This window comes from Thamnophis sirtalis, unplaced genomic scaffold, assembly GCF_051295495.1.
Source record: "Thamnophis sirtalis isolate CommonGarterSnake01/CBP01778 unplaced genomic scaffold, rThaSir2_p1.2 scaffold_11, whole genome shotgun sequence".
Taxonomy (NCBI): Eukaryota; Metazoa; Chordata; class Lepidosauria; order Squamata; family Natricidae; genus Thamnophis; species Thamnophis sirtalis.
In genome coordinates this window covers 43,152,321-43,177,339 of record NW_028261391.1, presented here as the reverse complement: position 1 = coordinate 43,177,339, position 25,019 = coordinate 43,152,321, and the positions used below count along the sequence as shown (strand labels likewise).

Sequence of the window (25,019 nt, the reverse complement as noted above, 5' to 3'; positions counted from 1 at the left end):
CATTAAACATGGCAAAATTACAGCAGTTCTCTAAAAGCATGTGAAATTTAAAATTAAAACATTTATTGGCAAGAAAATAAAAAAAAATCTGCTAATCTCACTTTAACATTTTTATTTCAATGAAATGTGCAAATTGTTTTAAAATTTTATGGATGGTGCTAAGACAGCAAGTGTGATGTGAATCAAACTCTTGTTGCTCAGTAAATTAGAGGCAGGCAATGTGAATTTCTTCAGATGTTTTAAATCACAATTCCCACAATCCATGTTAATAGCTTTGCTGGCTGAGACTGATGGCAATTGTAATCCACAATGTGTAGAATGTGCCAGATTGCCTTTCAGGGATGAAAGTTTCTAGCACAATGCATATTAAAAAGCCTAATCATCATTTAACATTATTTTTGGGGATTGTAGTTGCAAAAGAAAAACAACAACAATAAGCAACACAGTCAATCTTTATTGAAAACTGAAGTATTAATACATAACAATTCCTGTTACATAAACGTGCTTTTAAGAATTTAACTCTGAGCTCATCTACTCATTCGATTGTATAATAAAAATGAATTTTACACAATTGGCTCAGAATGGAATTGCCACTCCTATGTGTTGATGCAAAAGATGTGATGCTTTAAACTTCTGGAAGACAACATTGACCTAAACTTGGGAAAAAGTACCAATACAACTGTTTTAAGACAGTTTTTTTTTAAAAAAAAAAGTTATATAAAAAGGAAACCTGTGCCTATTTCATAACAACACTATTACTGGGGCCTCTTGCACTTCTGTTGCATGCATTCCACTTTTCACCCCACAAGGGCAGCCAATAATAGCACTACAATAAAATCCCACTAACAAATCCATTCTACTAAAACAAGTTTGTACAGCAGCAAGCTAAAGTGAAGCTTCCACAGTTTGCTTGCTAAGTGCTCAAAAGTCATATCAGGTTAGCAAAAGTCATACAGATACCGATGACGGAATTGGAAGTCAAACTGTTCAGACTATCTTGGTATGTTAAATTGACTCCTGATATTGGGATGCTCAAATATTTCCATGTCATTTTAGAAAGAGTGCCCGTTTCATTTAAAATAGCCACCTCAGTATCTCATAAATACTAATGTCTTCAGTAGGCTGAAGAGACAATTCAAGATTCTGATAATACAACCTCTCTCCAGTTACTTGTTGCTTGCTGTCTTTCAATATCTACTGATTGGCAGCTCGAACAAGAATCAGATGTTTAATATAGATGCAGCTCCCTTGCCTGCACTGCTGTCTCCCTTTTATTATTATTCCACGTGGATGAGCTTGTTAGATATATTGAGAAGGAATGACTACACAGAGGAAAAAGTCAAGAGGAAAGGCCAAGTGCAAACAAACTCTATGCACAGGTTAAAAACAAATTGGGGCTCAGTGTTTGCAGGCAGAGACAGAAAGGGAATGTGGTAAATTAGCAAACAACCGAATACAGAATGCAATATTAAACTTCACTGTCAAAAAATAATTATCAATACCTATTTTTTTCTTGTTCCAGAACAGACCCTTAGTGCTGTTGAGTGTCTGCTTCATACTATCAACACAACAATGCAATAGAAAGTAGTCGAAAATGTTTTGCTCCCCTGCATTTTGACTCAACAAAATTAACTTACACAACCAAGCAATACAAATGCTCAGTAGAAACACATAGGAACAAAAGTTTTTCCCTAATAAATTCAAAATTTTCTACTGAAGTTAAAATTACTTTGTAATGGTCATGAAATATTAACTATATTATGGAGCCTGTGCCAAGTTTTAGTCATGACAGATTAAAAATTCTGCTCTCACTGGGTTACATTTCAGGAATCCAAATAAAGCAAAAAACCTTCTTCCCTCCATTATCTCCATCGTGGCATCAAGACATATTTCGTGGTAATGTATGAGCTTCTCAGAGTATTTCAATGTATGTCTACAGTAATATTTTATTTATACATTTATTACCTCAATTAAAAATGGGATATTTAGTTTCATGTCAGTTGGTTAGCATTAATACCACTGATTACATCTACAAGTTTCTTGGCCAAATATAAAGTATCTGTAGAATGTGTCTATTTTGCTATTTTTTTTTAAAAAAAAAGACACTTCAAATATTGTGTAATATAGCTTGAGAATGTCTTCTAAACAATGCCTTCAGTATTATTTAAAAACATAGCCTTTCAAATTAAACTCAGATCTTTTGTTTTCTCTGTTATTGCTGTATTATGTTACTGTATTTCCCTCTAGAGGCTGCATTTGTCTGGAAGCAGCTTGATTGGAGCCTTGTCTCTGCTGCATCAACCTCCTTTAAAGCTTTCGGAGGAGTTTCAATGCAACCACATACTAAGAAATAGAGGCTTTACCTCCCCCACCCTCCCATACAGGAATTCTAAACAGGGAACTAACAGCCAGGAGGAGAAAAAAAATCCACAATATCCCCTGTCTAATACATCCATTTGAAGTACAAACTTTGTTTCATAGTCATGCTTTTTTAATTATTTGCAACAATATACCAAGCTATATACATCCTCTCATCACTGTGCTTTTGGTTACTTTCCTACTGATGCTATTGGAGGTATGGATTTATCTCCAATAAAAGATCATTGCCCTATTCCCCCCTCCCCCAAATTCTGGAAGGTGCAGTAATTTTTGCAAGAAGTACTATTTCTCAAGGGACAGCATAGTACTATTCCTCCATTGCAGATGAATCCCATAACACAACTCAGAAAAAAGTGCTCAAAGTCGGATTACCTAAAAGCTGTTACTACGGTATCACTGTATTAAAAAAAAAAAAAACAACCAAGGAAATATCTAGAAACTGAAAGTTGAGAAGAATCAAGTACAATTTATCTTTACCATTTACAAAGTGCTGCATTAGCTACAGACTTCAGGACATTTATATAAAGACATAAGCTTTTATTTATTTTCAACATGTCCCTGGCAAAACTATTTTTCAAAATTCACATCTGTGATAAATGCAAGAAATTTAACTTTAAAAGCCTGCTACACTGGTTAAGTGTCCATACTCAATAATCATAAATTTAGGGAGCACTCTTCAGAATGATGACAATTTCACAAATGGAATAATAGCTAAGCAGACCCAAATGGCAAGAAAGAATGAATTTGCTTGTTCTATGGATACAGAACTTTCTCAGCTGCAATAAGTGCTCAAGATTAAAATGTAAGAATACATATGATTATGTTGTGTCACTGGCATTTGGATACATGTGTCATATAATGATCCAAAGAAAATACATTTTAAGTAAAACAAAAAGAGAGAGTACGTTATTGTTTAAACATCATAAAGGCCGTTTCAAATGGATTTGAGGCACAGAAGATTCTTGCCCCAGAAGAAAAAAATAATAGAATGGTAGTACTAAAATCAGTTTCCAAGTTACATATAAGTAGTTGTAACATCTGATTTAAAAACTCATCATCCCAATGTTAGGATGCTCAGTTTCACAATTAAAAAACACCAACAACTTGCAAATATTTTACCAATACTATAAACTAATCTACAAATGTTAACTTTAAAAGGGAACATTTTAATCTTTGACTACACTATTTATTGCAGACAGGAAATACTGGGGGGAATAATAATTGGTGCCAATTCAAAGAAAGCCCTTGATTGCTTTTAGCACTGAAATTAAAGCCTAAAATAAAAATTTAAAAATCCCATAATAATTTTGGTACACAAACTGGTTCCAAGACTAGCCCTATATCGCCACAGCATTGACTGAGGTACTTCTACAAAGACTCAAAGCTGTAGGCAAGGAGTTCAGAAGTGGTTCACTGCAATAAAATACTGCTTCTGTTTTCTTAATTTCACTTTTTCCAAATGCAATTTAGGAGGTAAAAAAGTATATGCCCAAGATTATGCCAAAAGATTATCACCAACAAGAATCTTTGTACTTGATCACTTTTGAATTTAGTCCTACTTTTTATGTAAAGGTATATTCTAACAATTGCTTCCACACTTGGTTCATATCCATGCTGCAAGGAAAATAAGCCAATAAAATCATTTAATTAATTTGCTCCCCTAATCAAAAAGGACATTTTTCTTCAGAATATGTTGAATTCTTTTCTATTGAAATATTGATATGACTATGCTTTTACAAAAGAAAACTGCTCAAACTATCAATCTGGCCAAGATTAGTGCTGCTTTGTTGGGGAGGGGTGGTCGTGGACCTGAACAAAATTGTATTTACCAGCAGTGTGGCAATCATTGACACCAATCACTTAAGACTGTTCTAGGAGGTAAACCATTACGTAGATGATTTTCCACCAAACATTCCGATGATGATTAATGAATTAAACAGGAAAAATACCTTAACCGCATTTTTCCTGAATGTTTTTGTCCTTGAGAATGTCCATAACACTGAATCTAAAAAGTGGAAATGGAAAGAACTTACAAATAACAAATGGTTCCTTTGCAAGATTTCTACAAAGTCATTTTCCAGTCACAGAACCAGAAAGAAAAACACCGCCAATTTTTTCTCCCTTTACCTGGTGACCTAAAAGGTTAACACACTTGCTAATGTAGAATGATGGAAAAAAATCACTGCCACAATTCTACCTCTTTAAGACCCTGCAAACATTACAACAGTGCATTAGTGATATAAACTGTAAAATACTTTTCGGCTTGTTTGGATTTTGCATATGACAATTTTTGCATCAGTCAGAGCAGGTAGGTTGAGCAAGCTTTGCGAGTTTTAGACATGCATTCAACTAGATATGAATCAATAAATTTATACTTCCTTTAATCATTATAATTAGCTAAAAATTGCAAGACAGTCCACAAAACAGGATTTGCTTTAAGACTAACTGCTGGAGTTCCAAGATGTAAGATATGCAGCACTGGGAAGTCTTCGGTGGAATTAGTGTTTAGCAAAGGATTGCAAGCATTCAGAAGAAACAAGTCCTGGTTGGAGGCATGAAGGCTTCAGCACCAACTTTTAAACCTCAGTTACTTGATTGCATATCTCCCATCTTCAAATCTGCATTCAAAAGAAGGGTAAAAATAGCTAAGCATTGTGCCTTTTGATAGTCCTGCACTAGACAAATCATTATAGCTATAAATATATTAATACTTACACTGGGTAATGGTAATCACCACTGTGGGGGCACATAACTATAGGTTGGAGTTCCTGGAGCTCGATAAGTGGGCATTGTAACTTGGTGGGGGGCTACGGGAGTTGGGGAATGTGTTGTCAACAAGGTACCTGGGAAGGAAAAAATATTTCCACACTTAATTGCTTAGAACTCTTCATTGTTTATAAATAGTTTGGAAGTTGGCATAGCCACCAGAATTTCTGTTACAGAACTTAAATAAATTATGTTTGCAGACTGTCCTTCCCCCCCCCCCTGAATTTTAGAATAAAATAGAATAGAATAAGAGTTGGAAGGGACCTTGCAGGTCTTCTAGTCCAACCCCTTGCCTAGATAGGAAACCCTATACCATTTCAGAAAAATGGTTATCTAACATCTTCTTAAAAACTTCTAGTGTTGGAGCATTCACAACTTCTGGAGGCAAGCTGTTCCACTGTTTAATCGTTCTGTCAGGAAATTTCTCCTCAGTTCTAAGTTGCTTCTCTCCTTGATTAGTTCCACCCATTGCTTCTTGTTCTATCCTCAGGTGCTTTTGAGAATAGTTTGACTTCCTCTTCTTTGTGGCAATCCCTGAGATATTGGAACACTGCATCATGTCTCCCCTAGTTGTATGATATGTCTTACAAATATTTTAGGACTATAATTCCCAGAATTCCCAATTAAAATGATATTAAGGCATGGCACAAAATTAAATTCACTTCTTGCATTACCATGTTAAAACTTCTTTCTGCACTTTGACATACAACCAATCAATAAATATTCTACAAATCAGAATACGAGTAGTCCTCCACTTATGACCACAATTTAACCTAAAATTTCTGTTGCTAAGTGAAACATTTTTAAAGTGAATTTTGCCCCGTTTTATGACTTTTCGTATCACGGTTGTTAAGCCAATCACTGCAGTTGTTAAGTAAGTAACACGGCTGCTAAGTGAATCTGGCTTCTCCTTTGACTTTGCATGTCAGAAGGTTGCAAAAGGTGATCACATGACAAACATCATAAATACGAGTCAATTGCCAAGTATCTGAATTATTGCGTGACCATGAGGATGCTACAATGGTTGTGAGGGTGAAAACAGGGATAAGTCACTTTTTTAATGCCTCTGTAACTTCAAATTAAACAAACTGTTGTAAGTCAAATAACTACCTGTATTTAATATACAATTGCCTTGTGAGGGTCACTATCACAGAAGGACCTGCATTTTAAAATGTGTTTGATAGTCAAAGGATTAGTTACAAGAATACAAAATGTTAGTGCTATGTGCCAAAGAGATTACCTGTTTACCAATGGTTTTCTGAGAATTTATATGCAGCACCCAACTGGCCACACTAATAGGTATCAAGTGCTCTATAACAACCAATACCATATCACAGACTTTTGGAATAAAAGAAAATTCACATACCTGCAGACATTGCCATTGTGGTCCCAGCCACCATTCCCATGGTGACACCATTTCCTCTGGGAGGTGGAATTGGTGCTGGATACATAGTTGCAGGCATTCCATTGGGCTGCACAACTGTAGTGTGATGGATTACGTGGGGTGGTGCTGCATATAAAGGCTGTGTGTAGTAAGTGCCTTGCTGTTGAAAAAAATGGTTGTTTTACTAAAAGTCTTTCCAGTACTATTGATATATACTAAAAGGCCACACGGTTTCAAGGAAATGCCATTATTTTATTATACACATCAGGTATGAGTCGGGCCCTTCAAAAAGGAAAAAAAAAGAACTGATTACTGTTCATCAGTAATAATGAGTTTTTAGTTTTCTCAAAACTATTCCTGATTAACTGCTCAATCAATCTGAACTAATTGGGAAGCACAAGTGTAATTGCATATTAACCAAAATTGCTGGCTTGTATCTCCAAACAAACCAGGAACAAGAAGTCAACAATCATGTTGTTTTGAAGGCAGATTATCAACTATAAGCCAAAATTCACTACAATTCTGATTTACACTATACGTATGATTATTATAATCCCACCCCAAACCAGCACAGCCCTAAGAATCTAGAAAATGGCACAGTTCCAATTGTTATATAATTAAGTCAAACAATAAACATACTCTTTTTACCTGTGCATATGGATTCTGCTGTGGATAGGCACTTCGAACTGGGTATACTGCAGTTTGGTAAGGATTGGGCGATGAAGAATAAGGAGGCACTGTACCACTGGTGGGTGAGCAAGAGACTTTATATGGTGTGCCTGGTGTATAACCTATATAAAAGATAGCCAAGTATAAACTTTGTGTTCTAATAATTTGTAATATTCATATTATTAAACAGTGAAAAATAGCATAATCCATTTTTAAAATTAAAATCACAAAAATAGGAAGAAACTGCTGCCCAACACAAACTATTAGTTATTTATTTAAATTTATATGACTACCCATCTCAATATGATAACTATAGGCAGCTAACAACAGTTAAAAATACAATGTTACAAGATCACATTAAATAAATATAAGTTGGCAGCCAAAGTTAAAATAAAAACTCTACAATCATCAGTATAATCATCCTGCAGACTCAGCTCAAGCCCAGTGATGGCACTACTATAACAGGGGTGTCAAACTTGATTTCACTGAGGGCATCGGGGTTGTATCTGACCTCGGGGGTCGGCATGGCTTCTTGACATCACTTGTGTCAGCAGCGCCTGTGGTGGCCCGAGCGGTCTGCCAGTGAAAACAAGCTCCCAAGCCCTATTTTCAGTGGCAACGTCCTCCTACAGCCCTCTGCCAACAAAAACGGAGCTTGGAAGGGGGGAGAGGGTGCGCAGCCCTCCTGGGCCCAATTATCGGCCGTGGTGGCCTCCTGCAGCCCTTTGCCAGTACACCACCTCCACCCCGGAGGTCTGTTTTTGCTGGCAGAGGTATCATGGGCCGGTCCGTCACTGTTTCCAGTGCAGTCCTGTGGGTCAGATCTAAGCACCCTGCGGGCCGGATACAGCCCCCGAGTTTGACAACTCTGCTCTATAAGCACAAAGAGAACAGTAAAATATGTGCAATGATAAAAAATAGTCAAGAAAATACTCAGCTTTTAATGTTTAGAAAGGCAAAATAATAAGCACAGTGTAAAAAGTACTTTTTATCATTTATTCATCAAATTTGCATGTTGCCTGACTCTCAATGATTCTGGGAGGTTCACAAAATGCATAACTACATTCTTGATTACTACCAGTGGTGGGATCCTACCAGTTTAACAACCGGTTTGGTGTTTGCGCGTGTGTGCAGTTTTGAGAAAACTTGCCTTACGCATTACTGCTGGATTGAAAAACACGCAGCAAACTACTCTGCTGCGCAACTCAGGGGAGAAGATATAGGTCAGTAAAGTGCAGGGGCGGGCGGCCCCACTTGATTGTGAGAGCAAACCGATTTGCTCCCAGTTGATCATCGGAGCTACCGGTTCGCCTGAACCAGTCGAATCCCACCCGATTACTACTATTGTCATAAATTCTGGATTGTTGCCATTGTAAAGTTTGATAAGAAGTATTTATGGGTAGTCCTCCAGTTACAAGGGCTTTGGAGACTGGAATTTTCATTGCTAAGTGATCTAGTCATAAAGAACAATATCATGTGACACTGCTTAGTAGTTTACAATCCCTGCTATTGTTAAAGTGAGGATCCTGGGTCATTAAGTGAGCATCTCCCTGCAACATCCTAACAAACAAGTTAGCAGGGAAGCTAGCAGGAAGTCCCAGGTGGCTTTGAACTAAGTCAGCAGGCAAATAAGTGGTTGGTGAATGGGAGAGGGAGCGAGATAATGCATTATGTGACCAGGAAGCATGGCACAAGTGCAGTGGGGCTTGGGATGGCTGCTGCTGGGTGGGGGAGTGTGGGTTACTGGGGAGGTATGGCAGGTGTGCCGTGAGGCTTGGAGAGGGCGTGTGGGTGGAGGAATGTGATCTCAGGGAGGGTGGCAAGGCACAAGCTCAGGCACAAGGAAGGTGTAAGGTCAGTGAGGCTCAGCTGGGGAGGTTTGATGTGAACATAGCAGTGCTCATGGAAGCTGAGCAGGTGGCCAGCACAAATGCAGAAGGGGTGGGGAATGATGCACCAGCTGGGCAAACTTGACTTTGACCTTCCCTGCCAGTTTCTCCATTGACTTTGCTTGTAGCTGGCTGGGAAGATTGCAAATTCTGATCACATGTATGTAGGACACTACAACTGTCCTAAGTGAGAGCCAGTTGCCAAGAGTCCAGATCATGATCACATGACCTGATCACTCGGGTGTTGGGACATCTGAAACTTCATGGACCAATCATAACCACATTAATTCAATGCTGTTGTAACTTTGAACTGCCACTAAAGGAGTGGTAGTTACCCTAGGACTATCTTTATTACTGTATGTTAAATTATGGTTGAAATTAGATTTTATAGTTTATTTTGGAACATTCTAGTATAGATTTAAGGTCTATCTAGAATCTGATTCAGAATGGATAGAGGAACCTCACATAAACTACAAAGAACGAAGCTGCTAAAGATGTAAATGGTTGGAAATATTCTTTGCTGATTGTGGAATCCTAAATCTAGACAGGAAGAGGATGCTTACCTACTGAATTTAGTTCTTTCTATAAAACCTAAATATCTTGTTTTCTTTTCTATCCACTTACTTCATCAGTTTCTTCCCTTTTCTTTACCTCTCTTTAAACTAGCTTCATTTACGTATTTTAACCTTTCTCTAGATTTATTATTTTCTACACTTGCAGTATTACCATTTTTCAATTTTCTTACAGCAGTTGAAACATTCTCTTTATTTTTCTTGGACATTAAGAATTAAAAATATTCATTTATATTCTTTTTTTCAACATATCACTATAATTCCCATAAAAACATCTAAAATACTTCTAGCAATACTTCTTGGCTTATTAGAAAACCGATGCAAAGGTCACAAAGGGCAATCACGTGACCATGAACGCTGTAACTATCATACCTTATTTCCCCGAAAATAATACTGGGTCTTATATTTTTTGGGCACACCACTTGCCAAATGTTTGAATCATGATCATGTGATATGGGGGCATTGTGATGTTACAACTTGGAAGATTGATCGTAAAACTCCCTTTTCAGTGCTGTTGTAGCTTTGAACAGTCATCAAACAAGCAGTCAGTAAGAGAAAACTATTTGCACTTCCCTGTGTATTATCTTCATTTGAATATTACTTTTTTCTTAGTGAAGGGAGGAACAAACTGTTACCTGCAATTACCTTCTTATTCTTAACCACTCACTTTTCTTATATTCCAAATTACAATATTCTACGTGCCATGGTCCTCACCATATGGCCACATATAGATCTCTGCCAGTTAATATAGCTTTGGTCAATCAAGGTTTTCACATGAAGTTTTTAGCATGATTGAGAAGGCTGTATTACTTACACTTAGTCAGATCTGTGCCAAAACCAAATTCTCGATTACCAATATGGTCAGTAATTGTCAGTTCTCGCAAATTTTGAATATGCCATCAATACAATCAAGGCCCAGATTTACCCCAAGCATGGTCACACTATTCCATGCAAGTTATGATATTTAATCTAGAAACTAACTTGCAACCCAATATACTGTTGTACACATACCACCAACTTGGAGGTACATACAGTGCAACATTGAACTGTTCTTACTGCAGAAGGGTACACATAATGACATTGTTGACATGCTCTTATTGTTACATTTTTTTGTTAATATTGAATCAGAATCTGCCTTCCTGTAACTTAAATCCATTATTAAACATCCTGAGCTCTGGAATATCGGAGAACAGTCTATATCCTCGTCAGTATGACATCCTCTCAGGTATTTGAAGAATGCTATTATGCCCCCTTCCCCTAGAGTCTTCATGTCTCAATGCTAAACATTCCCAATTTCTTCAATATTTCTTCATGGGTCTTAGTTTCTTGTCCCATGATCATCCGCGTTGCTCTTCTCTGAACCTGTTCCAGTTTGTCTGAATCCTCTTTAATATGCAGTGATCAGAACTGGACACAATACTCAAAGTGGGGGCCTGACCAAAGAAGAATAAAGTACAACTATTACTTCCCCTGATTCAGAAACCATATCAGTGCTGATACAGTTTAAAACTGCATCTGTCTTCTTTGCAGTAACCCCCCTCTGCAGATTCATAAATGAACAATTCCAATATTTATTTTACAAGCATTATCATCAAGCCTGGTATTTTCCCTGTGCATCTGAATTACTTTTTCTAGATGAAAACCTTTGTATCTAATGCATTCTATTATTTCTAGCCCATTTTCTTTCCTATAAACAACAGTCGTGATATTTTCCTATTATATATTAGCTATTGTACCTATTTTGCATTATCTAAGTTGATAACCATACTTTCTACTTCAACCACATCCAACTTTCAAATGTAATCTTTAAATATCCTTGTCAAATCCTATCTAAAGGCCAAGGAAGCTTTCAAACAAAGAGTTATTGATGTGGCTGCAATACTTAAATGTGTCATGTCTTTGAAGTGGCTGATTCAACACAAATCAGCCCCTTGATTAGGAAAATGTTTAAGTTACATGTCTCAACATTTCAGAAGAGCTTTCTCTGGAGCTCAGTTTGAACAACTGAACTCCATGAGACATGGGGGATTTCATGGTCAAACTTGAAGAAAGACTATGCATTTGTGGAGCATCAATCATCGAAGTCACATTCTTGTTGATGGAACTGTTCTCTGCTGTGTACTTAAGACTCATATTTAAAAACAAAAAAAATATTGGGGCACCCAGGAGAAACAATAATATTTATTGCAAGGAACAAACCTGCAAATCACCAGTAAGATTGCACTCTTTATTTCAAGGTCATTATGAAACAGGAGAGAATATCTACATCAGACTGGAGTGAACTATAGGGGTGACGACTTATTATGAAAGTGTTTTATTGTTTTCTTTGTATTTTTTTATCAGTTTTATATATGATATGGTCAACTGAGCAAATAGTTTCTACCAAACTACATTGGACTCTGTGCCATTCATTATCTAGTCCATTCTGATGCAGAATTATTGAGGAACATTCTATGTTTTTCAAGTTAGTTCTATATACCTGTCACACATTACAGTTCACAATTACCTTGTTTATCAGAATGTCATGGTATCAAATGTTTTGCTAAAGTTAAGATATATAATGACCGCAGTATTCACACAATCTGTTTAAATCATTCAGATCAATTACTCTGGTGAGTACTAGTACCTGTGCATGAAAATTCCTTCTATTGTTTTTGAGATGTTTGTAAATAATTTGCTTTACTATTTGTTCTCAATTTTTCAGTATCAATTCAGACTGAATCAATAATTATACATATTCTCATTTTTGAAGAATGACATATTTAGTCCTTTTCTAGTTATCTGGCATTTCTGTTTCCCAGAAATTAATTTTATAAATGGGGTACTGTATTTCATAAACAGCTAATTTTAATTGGATGTTATTAATGTTAACATTTTTTATTGTGGCACCACATAAAAATTTCTGAGCTACACTTGAAAACATGCATATATACAGAATTATTTCAGAATATTTCTAAAATTTTCAGAATTAAATTTCCAGAATTAACGTTAACTGTAATTTCATTGACAGTGTGGAAGTTATGTATGTAAGTGTATCTAATCTTCCCTTTGGCGTAGCCCTCTTCAATTTACAATAATTTTCCATCAATACAATGTAACATTGCTTTAAAACCACAATGGGTAGTTCCATACCGTTATACCAACAACTGCTTGAGGATGCCAGTAAGTGGCACAGAATTCAGTTCATGATGAAGATAGGACAGATACCTTACTGCATCCTAATTCATAGCTAAACTCCGAATACCTTTAATGAACTAATTCCTTGAACAATCATCAGGTATACTCAAACTTAGAAAAATACATCAACATACGCAGGAAGAAAAACCTGCACTGTTTTCTTATGGGACAAAAAAGAGGATTGAAAAGTTCAGATTATTCCAATCATTACATTCAACCCCTAGGGGTTCCAGTAAAATCCACCCTTGCCAAAATGATTCATTCTTGTTCTTTGCCATTGTGTACTTGTGAATCATGTAATCAGTAACTGTCATGCTAAACCAAAGAAAAGATGGTGAAAGTGTATCAAGGGCAAAATGGCTCTCAAGGAAGGATTATCTTAAAGTATGTCTGGTTTGATGAAAGAATGTTTCTATGGAGATGATCATAAGTGGGCTTTAGTTTGGCCTGCCCTGATATGACAACTGGCTATTTTGGACGGGAACAAGGATATAATCCGAGCTTAAAGTTCAATATTGTTCCTGACATCCTTGCCTAAAGGGCTATTTTGTCACAGCTTAATAAAATGCCCAGTTGGAACTTCAACTCAATATAAAATATTGTGTTAACAGGAAGCATTTCATAATTGTAATAAAAAGAGGGCTAATACAGCAAGGCACTCCATCCCTGCTCATAGTTTTAAACTGTTCTTCCCACATCATGAAAAAAAAATGACTCTGGGTTCCTGAAAATTGGCTGTATACTCTTATTATTACAAATGTAGAAGACAATACCCACATCTATTCTTTCTAACAAATAATTTGGGGACTCAAATCCCGATTACATATAAGCATAGGGCTGTTCCTCTGAGTGTTACCATGTTTTTTTTAACTACAAGATGGACAAATGTAACTAATAAAGAAATATACAGCATATTACAACATTTTCCTGCTGCCTTTGTATTTGACACTTTCAGACATAGAGATCCTGCATTAAAGTATTTGACTACTTAGTGATTATGTGTCACTTGTACTATCACAGATGTTAACATATTCAATATTTGAAATAACTTATACGTTTACATTACTGAATTGTGTAGTAGTATTATATACCTGTTTGGAATGTTGGATTTGCTGCAGGATATATATTAGGAGAATAAGCAGGAGCAGCAGCTGCATAGCCCATTGGGAATCCAGCTAAAAGGAATAGTTGAAAATTATTTTCAGATGTATAAATATTGTACTTGTACGATTATCCAACAAACATAATACTATAGTAATGTAATTTCAATCCATAACAAAGCAATACTTTATATTTTGTCATATAAAATATATCATTTCAATGCCTGAACTATTTACTTAATTAGCTCATTTATGCTTTTCAAAAAGAGCCTTGCTCAATTGGATGCCCTGCATAGCTATGGCTTGCAACTCAGAATCCCAAACAATGGATATGCCATGGAATGCTGTGAACTGGTTCACACACATTTAGAGAAAACTGACATTGGGGAAATCTGGTCAAAAATAATATTTTAAATCTGTGAAAAAACCTAGTTTATGTCCTAATCTTTGTGGCCACAGAATGGAAAGCAGTATCATCTTGACTTTACATTTTCTATACCAAAAAGCATGGATACACGTACCAAAACGCCTATTTTAAATTTCCATGCGACTATGTTAAAAATAAATTGATGGCACACTCCCAAGTCAATACTTTCTTGAAAGCTATTCAGCTATTCTAATATAGAATTCTCATATATGCTTGGAATTTGGGGAACTCAGTCCCAATACATCTTGATGCTACCATGTTCAGAAAGACTGTAATCATTCATGCAAACTCAATTCAGAATTGAGATAATCATAGCATCTGGTCTGATAACACAACAGAAAGTTTTATGAGTTTAAGTTACATACCTGGATACCCAATTCCTTTGGCATTTGCAAAGGGCACCCCAGAAGATCCAGGACTATAAACAGGATTCATGATTTCAATAACTGAAGAGGAAAAGTCACACAATTAGTACACTACAATGCTTTAACGGTATGAATTATTTAAATCTGCTCTCTTCTCTACTATGAATATGAGAATACTAAAAAGCACATCTCTGAAAAAAATATTTGAATGCCTAGCTAGAAGTGCATCCTGTATTCACAAGCAAATATAATTGTGAAAATACTGGTATTTGAACAATTTTATATGTACCAAGTAGATTAACTGATAATATATCTAACAATACAATTCTGAGACTGACATTTATTCAATCTCAGATTTCAACAGGACTTACTCTCTCTTGACAACATAGGGTAATGACATATAGGGTTAGTTATAAATAGTTGGGCTCCGTAGGACTTCATAACTGAAAACAAAAAAAGTGTTTTACTGTAATAACTCTCTACAACTCCTTAGATCAAACACCTTTTCTTGTGTTTGTGCTTCAGCATGGAAGACAGCCATCCAATTATAGAAAATATGCAAATGCTTCAGTAAATTCCAGAAAGGTATTGTCTGAGTCCCAAGCATGCTCCAAAGCACCTTTCTATATCTGAGTCCAAAGTACTGAATTTTAATAAATATTTTTATAAATTAGTAAACTTAAAATTGCAAACAAGATAGATATTCACAAGTACATTTCACATCAACAAGTAATCAATTACTATAATATGCAAGATTACAGTTGCTATAAAATATTTTTTAAGGAATTGGAGTATGGATACTATATACTACCATACTATTGGCCATGAGCCAGTTTTAAGATGCAGGAAAGCATGTGTATGCCCATATATACCATATAACAACATGAAATATAACTACTATTCCAACACAGAACTCTCTATATTAATATAGTTGTCCTACTTATGGTTAATATATTACTGAAATATTTAAAATTTTATAGAATCACAAAAGCCAATTAGATTTATTTATCATAGAATAAATTTTATTAGCTAACTCTGAACATATTAAAAATCATAAAATTAATATTCCAAAATATTTTATACTCTGCTCTTTAGAAACATTGCCTGTAAATATAATCCTTAATATACCCATTTGTGTCATGAAATCAGAGAACTTCTATTCCACTTGGAGCTTTCTGCTCATCTGTTAAGAGCAGAATATTGCTTTTCTCAATTATGCTAATCTCCCACATACACACCGTATATATATTCAATTCCCAGTAAGGGTATGGCTAGCTGATGAGAACTAAATAGCTTGAAATAGATCTATACTAGTCTCCCTTTATTTATTTATCAGCACAAATACAACAAATATGTATGTATGTATGTATGTATGTAGGTAGGTAGGTAGGTAGGTATGTGTGTGTGTGTGTTATATTTGTGCTGATAAATAAATAAAGGGAGACTAGTATAGATCTATTTCAAGTGACACTAAATATATATATATATATGTATATGTACATGTATATGTATATATATAGGCACATTTCTATCTATCCTTTTATTGAAACAAGAAACTGTGCTATTAAATGAAAAAAAAATACTGCATAAAATAGATTTCAAACTACTTAATATGCATTACACTTCTATTACCATAGTAGATAAATACACCGCCCTTTAATTTTTTTGACTACCAGATTTGTTCAGAATTCAGCAAAAGCAGCCTGAAGAAGTACATAATCAGACTTGGAATCTTAAAATATACCGTTGTTACACACAATTAATTATGAATTCCACTGTAATGGGACTTAATTTTTACACATGATTAATATTGCATCCAGTAAGATAAATTTAGCTTCATATTATCAATTTAACATTCAGATGAATCCATGAACTTTACTATGAAATCAGCTAACAACTACCAATGTAGCCTTAACCTACAATGTGTATTCCCCTATTTTTGTTATGAAAAAAACAGTACTTCAGCAATATGGTAGCAGCATAAATTATGAAATGAATGAATTAGATTGCATTTTGAACAAACAGGTTTTAATTTAAAAAAATACAGGCAGTCCTTGATTTGCAACAGCCATTTAAGTAACTATTCAAAGTTACAACAGCATTTAAAAAGGTGATTATGACCATTTTTTACACTCACAACCATTACAGCTTCTCCATGGTCATGTAATAAAAATTCAGCCGCGGGGCAATTGACTCATATTTATGACAGTTGCAGTATTTTGGGGTCATGTGATCACCTGGACCTTCTGATAAGCAAAGGCCATTGGGAAGCCAGATTCACAAACAACTGTGTTACCAACTTAACAACTGCAGTGATTCAATAATAATTGTGGAAAGAAAGGTTGTAATATAGGCAAAACTCTTTAGCTTAGCAACAGACATTTTAGGCTCAACTGTGATTGTAAGTCAAAGACTGCCTGTATTTCAATTGGAGGAACCAATTGTGCTTCTATTTTGGAGTTGAGTCATACTATTTAATGGGGGAAAGGTCTATTTCTACCAGATACCAAACCAAGCTGATATTAAGAACTTCTAATGCCAAAAGACAGGTTGACAAAAAAAAAATCTTCCCCCATCAAGAAATGTTGGATTTATTAGTCAAATACAGCACTGAATTATCTCCTACAAAATTAACCAGCTAAGACAACTAATACTGAATCAGTGAATTATAGCATATATGATTCACCAGGCTGTATTAGCAGATGTTTTCGTAGCTTTCAAAGGCAAAGAATTACATTAATTTTGATGCAATTACTGTGTATTTAACAGAGACTAAGTATGTTTTCTCTAGTTGAAGTTTTAGCTGGCAACTAACTTCAAATTTCATTAGATTTAGACAGAGTTCTAAACACTTGCTCAAAAATTCAACATATTTCTAGATAATTACAAACAATATACAATTATACTAAAAATATTCACATAACTTATCCCAGCTAATTTATTTTTAGAAGCAAATGTTACACAAAACATTTAAAAGAGGTGTTTTACAAAATAAGCTACCATGAGTGAAGTGCACCCCTCATTGAAGCATTAAAGCAGCTACATTCTCAGCATAACTGCTTCAAAAGCTTTCCCACTGAGTAAAGTAATATGACACAGTTGCTTCAATGCTCCAATCATTCCCGAGAATATAGTTTCTTTAACCTTTCTGAAAGATGCTTAGCTTGTATCAATGTACTCTCAAGATGCTCCTTTCAAATGTTTTACAGTCTTATTAAAAACTATACAGAAGACAGAGGGTAAGAGTAGGGGAGAAGTAAGGGAAGGAAGAAGGGGAGGGAGAGGAGGAAGGAAGTAGAGAAGGAATGGAGGGAGAAAAGAAAAGAAAGAGAAAATAAGGTGGTGTCAAAGCAGGTGTGAAGGATGGTAAATAATACATTCCAAATTATACCTTATACCCCTTTTAAATGGAATAATAATATAAGAATGGCAAAGCAAAAGAATAACTATGTGAATGTATATCTATAACCGTATGTAAGAGAATAGATGATAGTAAAAATATAAAGCCCAATATAGGTAAATAATACTTGATCATAAGTAGCTAAGTATAAATAAATAAAGAAATGTATATAAAAATGGATAATGAGTAACGAGATTACGAACGCAAGATAGAAATGTACAGAAAGAAAAACACTAACTGCAAAGAAACCGATTCGGAACTGCTGTATGATATACGATGGAACTTATTGTTCCTATGTTGTTTTTAAGTTATGTGGTTATTTTTGTTAATGTGTTTATGTGTTCTGTTTATGTGCTTATGTGTATAAAATTAAAAAATAATTAAAAAAAATAAAAACTATACAGGCAAGACAGAACCCTGTAAAACCCTCTATGACAGAGACCACATAATAGATCTAAAGTGTCCGAAGTCTTGTTTGTTCTGTGCCTCTCAAGCACCACTCATTCAAGTGTTTAATACAGATGGCCTTAAGTGCCAAGCCACAAGAAATTGCACCTCAGCCACCCATCGTCCAAACTCTGGTAAGTTAACTCTCTGGTACCCCAAGACTTTTGGAACTAAGTTATCATGAATAAGTCTCATTCACACTTATTTAAGTATATAAAAATATTTTTATTGTTCTGCATTTTAACTACAAATGAATCCACCGTTGTGATTTTTCTTCAACGTTTCGCTGTAAGATATTACAATGATCTCTGTATATTAAAACACAGAAACAGGGAGAAAGTTTGATCTATTGGCCATAAAACTATAATTACATCCCTTTGCAAGGAAGCTTGAATTTAAAAAAATCCTACACACAAGAACTACTCTGGTTAGTTTATCCCTTCCACATTAAGTATTATGAATGTTTTAGTTTGATAGCAGCAAAATAGCCAGGATCCAAAATCAGATGGATAGATACAGACTGCTGCAACTTGCAATACTTAAGCATGTGAATCTGCAGTTTTAAGATAGAAACTAAAGCTGCAAATAAAAACTACAAATTTTATAGTAATTATAGTATACTAATTAATCAAAAGTGTATTATTTAAATAGTTTCACATCACTATAGACTCACAGGTTGCTTAAGTTTCATTTTCAAAGAACAAATTCTTGTTTCCCTGAAAATAAGGCAGGGTCTTATTTTCTTTTGACACCCCTCCCTCGAAATAAGCTCTTGGCCTTATTTTCAGGGAGGTCTTATTATTTTTGAGGTACAGGAGGCAGCGAAAGTGGTCACATCATGGCTGCTGCTGTGTTGCAATATTTTCAGGGAGGGCTTATTTTAGGGCATGCACTCAAAAGCCGGATTGGGTTTATTATCAGGGGAGGTCTTATTTTCAGGGAAACAGGGCAGTATATAACACTATGGATGGTACTTTATCTTAAAAGCATTGCATGGGATTTATTTTAAGACTTCAAAGCAGTAATACTTGGGGGGGAATCAAGAGGAAGAAGCTTTTTTCTCCTAGTATCTTGAAGCTTTCTAGTCTTTAAATGAAATGTACAAGCAGTTGAAAAGACTTGGTCTTGGCAAGTCATTTCATTTTGATAGCAAAAAATAAAGAGTTAATATATAAAGCTATAAAAATGGCATACATTTGTTAGGAATTATGTTTATTCAGGGACTTGATTTCCCTAAGGAGAAAATTTATTTGATTTTTGAAAAATAATTGAGTTAATTTCCCCCTACATGGAAGAGGATGCCACGTTTTGATGTCATAATCTAAAATGTACAAGAATTTCCAGTCCTCCACTTTCAGAGCACGACACAAATAGCATTGCCCAAGTTTGTTCTATTAATGTCTGTAAGCACACAACATAATGAATCAGTGTATCAACTACTTTTGTTTCGCATGTGTAAACATAACATTGAATATTTATAGTTTAATTGGTCAAGCAACTGGACAATAAATCATGTGTATGTCTCATGTAGGAGTACAGTCATTGTTAATTTTAATTTTAAATTGTAGTAACTGCCAGTAGTTTAATATTAACCTTAATATTAACTTAATCAGCTACCCAATTCATTTTATCAGCTATTGAACTAGAATGATAAATACCAACAATATATAGCAATCTAATCATCTACTTATACATTCTTCACTTTATAAACATCTATGGATGGAGCTGTATAAATGGAATGTATGCATTCACTGTTTTACGATGAAATCGATGGCACTAGTTGATTTTACACAACTTACTCATGATTTTAATTGTGAATAAAGACCTGTTAAGACATTTCAGTCTTCAAGCTATATTTTCAGAAAGATGCACCCCCTCCCCACAAGTCATTTGAATATAGGACCAGAATATATCCAAATTCTGGGTTAAAAAAAAAACACCTAGAAATAAAATACATGGAGATTCCACTTAAAGAAACGTATTTTATGCAGCTTGGCTCAGGCCAGTTGGAACGTTTATGAACTCATTCAAAAAGGCCATGTAAAAACGCCAGAACTCTATAAAAGAAGGTTAGAGTTGAAGCACCTACACTTCAAGTTTAGTACACCCAACATATAAGAGCATGCTTTTGACTTTCAACAAACATACAAAGTACACACTTGAATACTGTTTTAATTCTTATGTATTTTTTTTGGTCAACACTGAAATCCAGATTAGATCCAATTGCTCGCAATAACCCAGGCTAACAAATTAGGAATCGAGGTTTATTCTACTCCAGGTATAACTCTTCTGCTGCATCACCACCCTGCTTAGGATCAAAAGCTGTTGCTTCCCCTCCCCCCAAAAAGAAGCCATCCTTTAGCAGCAGCTCCTCGAATAAGGAAAACAACCGCCAGGTTGTTGCAAGCATCGCTTTGCAGACCTAAAATGAGATGCAGAGCTGGAAGGCCGAGGGACGTGAGGGCCAAAGAGGCTGCCTCAGAAACGGCTCAAGAGCGCCCACAAACGCGAGGCCTCAGCTCGGCCGAGCATCCCTTGCCGCGGGGCCTTGTGTGGAAGAGACCGCCACGCTGACGGGCGAGAAGGCCGGTAAGCAGAGGAGGCAACTCCCCGGGGTGACTTTCGCTCGGGGATGCCCCCTAAGGGAGCCGGCCCGAAAACGACCTGCAGTCCCCGCCGCCCCTCCGGGAGCGGTTAGGAAGAGAGGAGGGGAGGGGCCGAGGCGGCGCTCCCTCACTCACCGAAGAGCAGCGTTTGGTCGCGGCGGCCCCTGCCCGGCTGTCGCTCTCTCGCTCTCGGGGCCTGAGGCGGGAGGAGGCAAAGCCTGGGCGAGGGCTACTGCCGCCGAAAGCTACCGCAAGAACGAATCCCTCCCGAATGCGCCTCGCCGTCTCGTTCTCCTTCTCTTTTCTCCGGAGAACTGCGCAGCAACCCAGCGGCCCAGAACGTCACATCCGCTCGTCGGCTGTGTGCAAAGGACGGACGATGCCCGCATACGTATGAAGCCCCCAAAGGCCAGCGGAGAACTGCTGTCACATGCGGGAGGAGAGCGAGGGACGCAGTTCCCCTCATCACGTGGACGGAGTGGGTTTGGCGCCCTGGCTGTTACTAATTGCGAATGGAATCTCTCCCCCTTCAAAACAAAGCAAAAGAACTTCGAATTTAGAGATTTGAGAATTGCCCCTGTGTAATCGACTCCTTTTCACCATAATTCGGGCCATAATTTTATGCACAGTTAGATGCACGTTCTAATAAGAGTCCAAGAGGCTGCTAGAGGTTCTTTAAAAGGTTGTTTATATATGCAGAAGTTATATACTCACCTTAAACTGTCGACCCGTTAAAAAGACTGTGCCCGGGTGTAACTTCTTTAGTTGGTTTAGTATCTCCTCCAGGAAATTTTTAAGGAAAGTAGTTGGGGACCCGTAATTAGCTAAGTAGATAAATGAGGGGTCTTTGGTGCTCTCTGAGCTTGATTGTTTTCTTGTAAACGTTTCATTACCTAACTAACGGTAGATAATATCATCAGTGAATAGATAAATTCATTTCTTTGAAGATTAACTCTTGCAGATCAATTACAAAAATATACATCCAGAACATTGGCTATAAATATAGTGCAATATAATGCACTGCCACCTATATATTACATTTGATTAGTTGTTAACCCATTATAATCACAGTTACCCAAAGGGTTGTTACCTTATCAGAAACAATTGCAATATTCTGTTGCAATGTAGAAAAATCACGTTCTCTAACTTAGAACACATTTTAAAACAAAATATGTATGAATCAAGAATCTCAGTAAGGGCTGTACAAAAAGGTGTGTCTTATTTGATAGAGAAGGGTGTAACGCTATTTTACTTTCAGCAAAAGGGGCGGGGGAATTGAACTGTTCCAGCTCCATAGCTCTTCACCTATATTCATCAATAAGATGAACTAGCTAAAAGTAAAATGTGCATATTAAAACATGTGCAAGGATGATTCTGAAGTCCTTAAACTTAACACAAATAGACATTTAAGCTAGTACCATAACAACTACCCCCCCCAATCTATCAAAACTCAGGAGTAGATTTATGCTATAGAATGCTATATTTTATCAGTCAATGCTTTATTTCTGGATGAATGAAAACTATCCCTGTAAAATTATGAATTGCCAAAACACAAGAAAGTACAAATGGAAGTATTCCTTGTTTGAGCTTTTTACAGTGATCTTGCAAAGATTGCAACATTTATTGCAGCATTTAACATTAAAAATTCAGGTACCTCAAATGGAAACTGCAGTTTTTGTCATGAAAGCCACAAATGTGAAGAGAGAAGAAAAATGTTCTGTATCAATTAATTATCTGTCCCCACTGTTCAGTTTAAATGTTTATCCAGAAAATCTGTAAAATTTAATGCCAAGTAACTCAGTCCCTTTCTTGGATGTGTGCAAACCATCTCTTTTGTAGAGTTTTTCATTGGACCAGCTGCAGACATCATGACTAATAAAACCAAACCCTTCCCTTTTACACCACTCCTTTAGCCACACATTAAACTTTGCTACACGCTGGTCCTTCCCTTTTTGTTCTTTATATACTGGTAAAACCTCTGAAAAGATAAACCCACAACCTATACTACTAAGTTCATACCCCAAGATCTGGAAATAATTCTGCACAGAAAGTACATATTTTGGGGACAGATAATTTGTACCAAGATGTATAATAGCATCAACGTCACAGTCCTTACTTGCATTCTTGACTATCTTAAGAATACGCCTCTTGTCTCTGCTGGCAGTAGCACCTGGCAGACACCTGACCTCTTTTAAAATCTCCATATCCTTTCCTAAATTTACATCCTTTATGATTGAATCAGCAACCAGACTTCTCTTTTTGCATACCTTGCTCTTCTTGTGTGACTGATGTATGATATCTGGTTCCCCATTTCACTGTTCTGAAGAAAGTTCTTCATTTTGGACCACGATCCCCTGCTTATTTGAGTCATCGTTATCACAACTACCTTGACCTGTCTCTTTAGTATCCCCATTAAGGTCACCAGGGCACTATATCTGTTATGCTGGGTCACAGCAAAAGCTTTGTGTTTATGGTTCACAGCTCTTACCCTGCCAGATCCCATGGTTGTCCAGATTGCTCTTCTCCTGCAGGATCTTTGTGGTAGAAGGGGCTGATAGCGTGGCATCTCCATAGAATGGAATGGCCACTCTAATTTGGACACCTAATTTCTGCTTGGAGAGCACAGATTAGATATTCTATATGGGTAATCTGTCTATGTAGACTAGTAATTTGTTTACAAAGGGGACAGTATCCAAATTTGAAAAGAGTACTGTAAAAGACAGGTGCAAAACAGCTATTACATTGAACTAAGCTGGTCATTTTGAAATAAAATAAAATCACAATCTCAAGCGCACTAATCCAAAATGTATTATTGCTATTTTGGTTTATAGATATATGATTTGTGTGCCGTTAAGCATGCGGGCCATTACCTTAGTCCTCTTTTTTTCTCTGACTCCCCGCTTGTAGCCCAGCAGCTCCAATCACCAGCCTCAGGAAAGTTCAAATTTTAGGCAAAGCAGCATACATATTCAGTGTAGGAACTTAGAGGAATGCCTTTGGAAGGCTGAATATTAACACTGTCTCACTATAAGATTGTCTGTGGCTGATGAAAATGTGAGTGTCATCACATTTATTCCCTCTTCTGGTTGTAAACACTATATTGATTGACAAGGATAAATATGAAGGGCAGTACTAAGTCAGGCTGTTTTATTACATCAAGCATCACAGCTGACTCCTATAAAAGAAGCAGCAGATGTGAGTAATTGTGGCACTTGAAAGCTTGGCCAAAAGGAGCTCTGTGTCCAGTCCCCTTCAATGTGGCTTTCTAGCATTACGTCCATCTTTGCACATTCCCACTATCCAGACCCTAATGAAGATTATACAGAAAATGATACAGATTGATACATAACTTGGTTACATGCCTGTGGGTGGCTGTGGCCCAGGATAATAAAACCATTATCTTCTTGCACATAAAGCAGCCTTGGGGAATTTGTGGGCTTTGTTTGTAGCCTTGGGAGGGGAAGATGCACCATGGCAGGCAAAACTAGGAGTTTCAGCCCCAAAGTGCCGCAGACCAGTTATGTATTGATGTCCCAATAGCCCTTTGAGTATGGCCAACTCACAATCTTCTAATAGCTTGAAAGTGTAGGAATATGTCATTTCTGTCCCCAACAATCTAAAATTCATAGGGTTATCAATGCATGTAACAGATGTGTGGGTAAGATTATCTCTCCTGCTATAAAGCAAAACCAAGCATTTAATAATGGGTGCCATACCATGCGCAAAAATCATACAAGTGGCAAGAAAATAGGGGCAGTCAGGCATAACACAGGTTATGTAGACAGTAAACACAGGATCAATCAAAATGGATTCAAATGTCAATACACCAATGCACAGA

General features: G+C 36.4%; 1 protein-coding gene across 1 annotated transcript; it reads right to left on the bottom strand.

Annotated features, from left to right (window-relative positions):
- Positions 1-434: 434 nt before the first annotated feature.
- On the bottom strand, positions 435-21,608 carry FAM168B (family with sequence similarity 168 member B). The gene is made up of 7 exons (XM_014052145.2): positions 21,317-21,608; positions 14,729-14,809; positions 13,928-14,011; positions 7,178-7,320; positions 6,512-6,689; positions 5,095-5,222; positions 435-4,997 (listed from the first exon to the last, which is right to left on the bottom strand). The coding sequence occupies exons 2-6, from the start codon at positions 14,796-14,798 to the stop codon at positions 5,110-5,112; spliced, it is 588 nt and encodes a 195-aa protein (XP_013907620.2). The 5' UTR covers positions 14,799-14,809; positions 21,317-21,608; the 3' UTR covers positions 435-4,997; positions 5,095-5,109.
- Between the last annotated feature and the right edge of the window lie 3,411 nt (positions 21,609-25,019).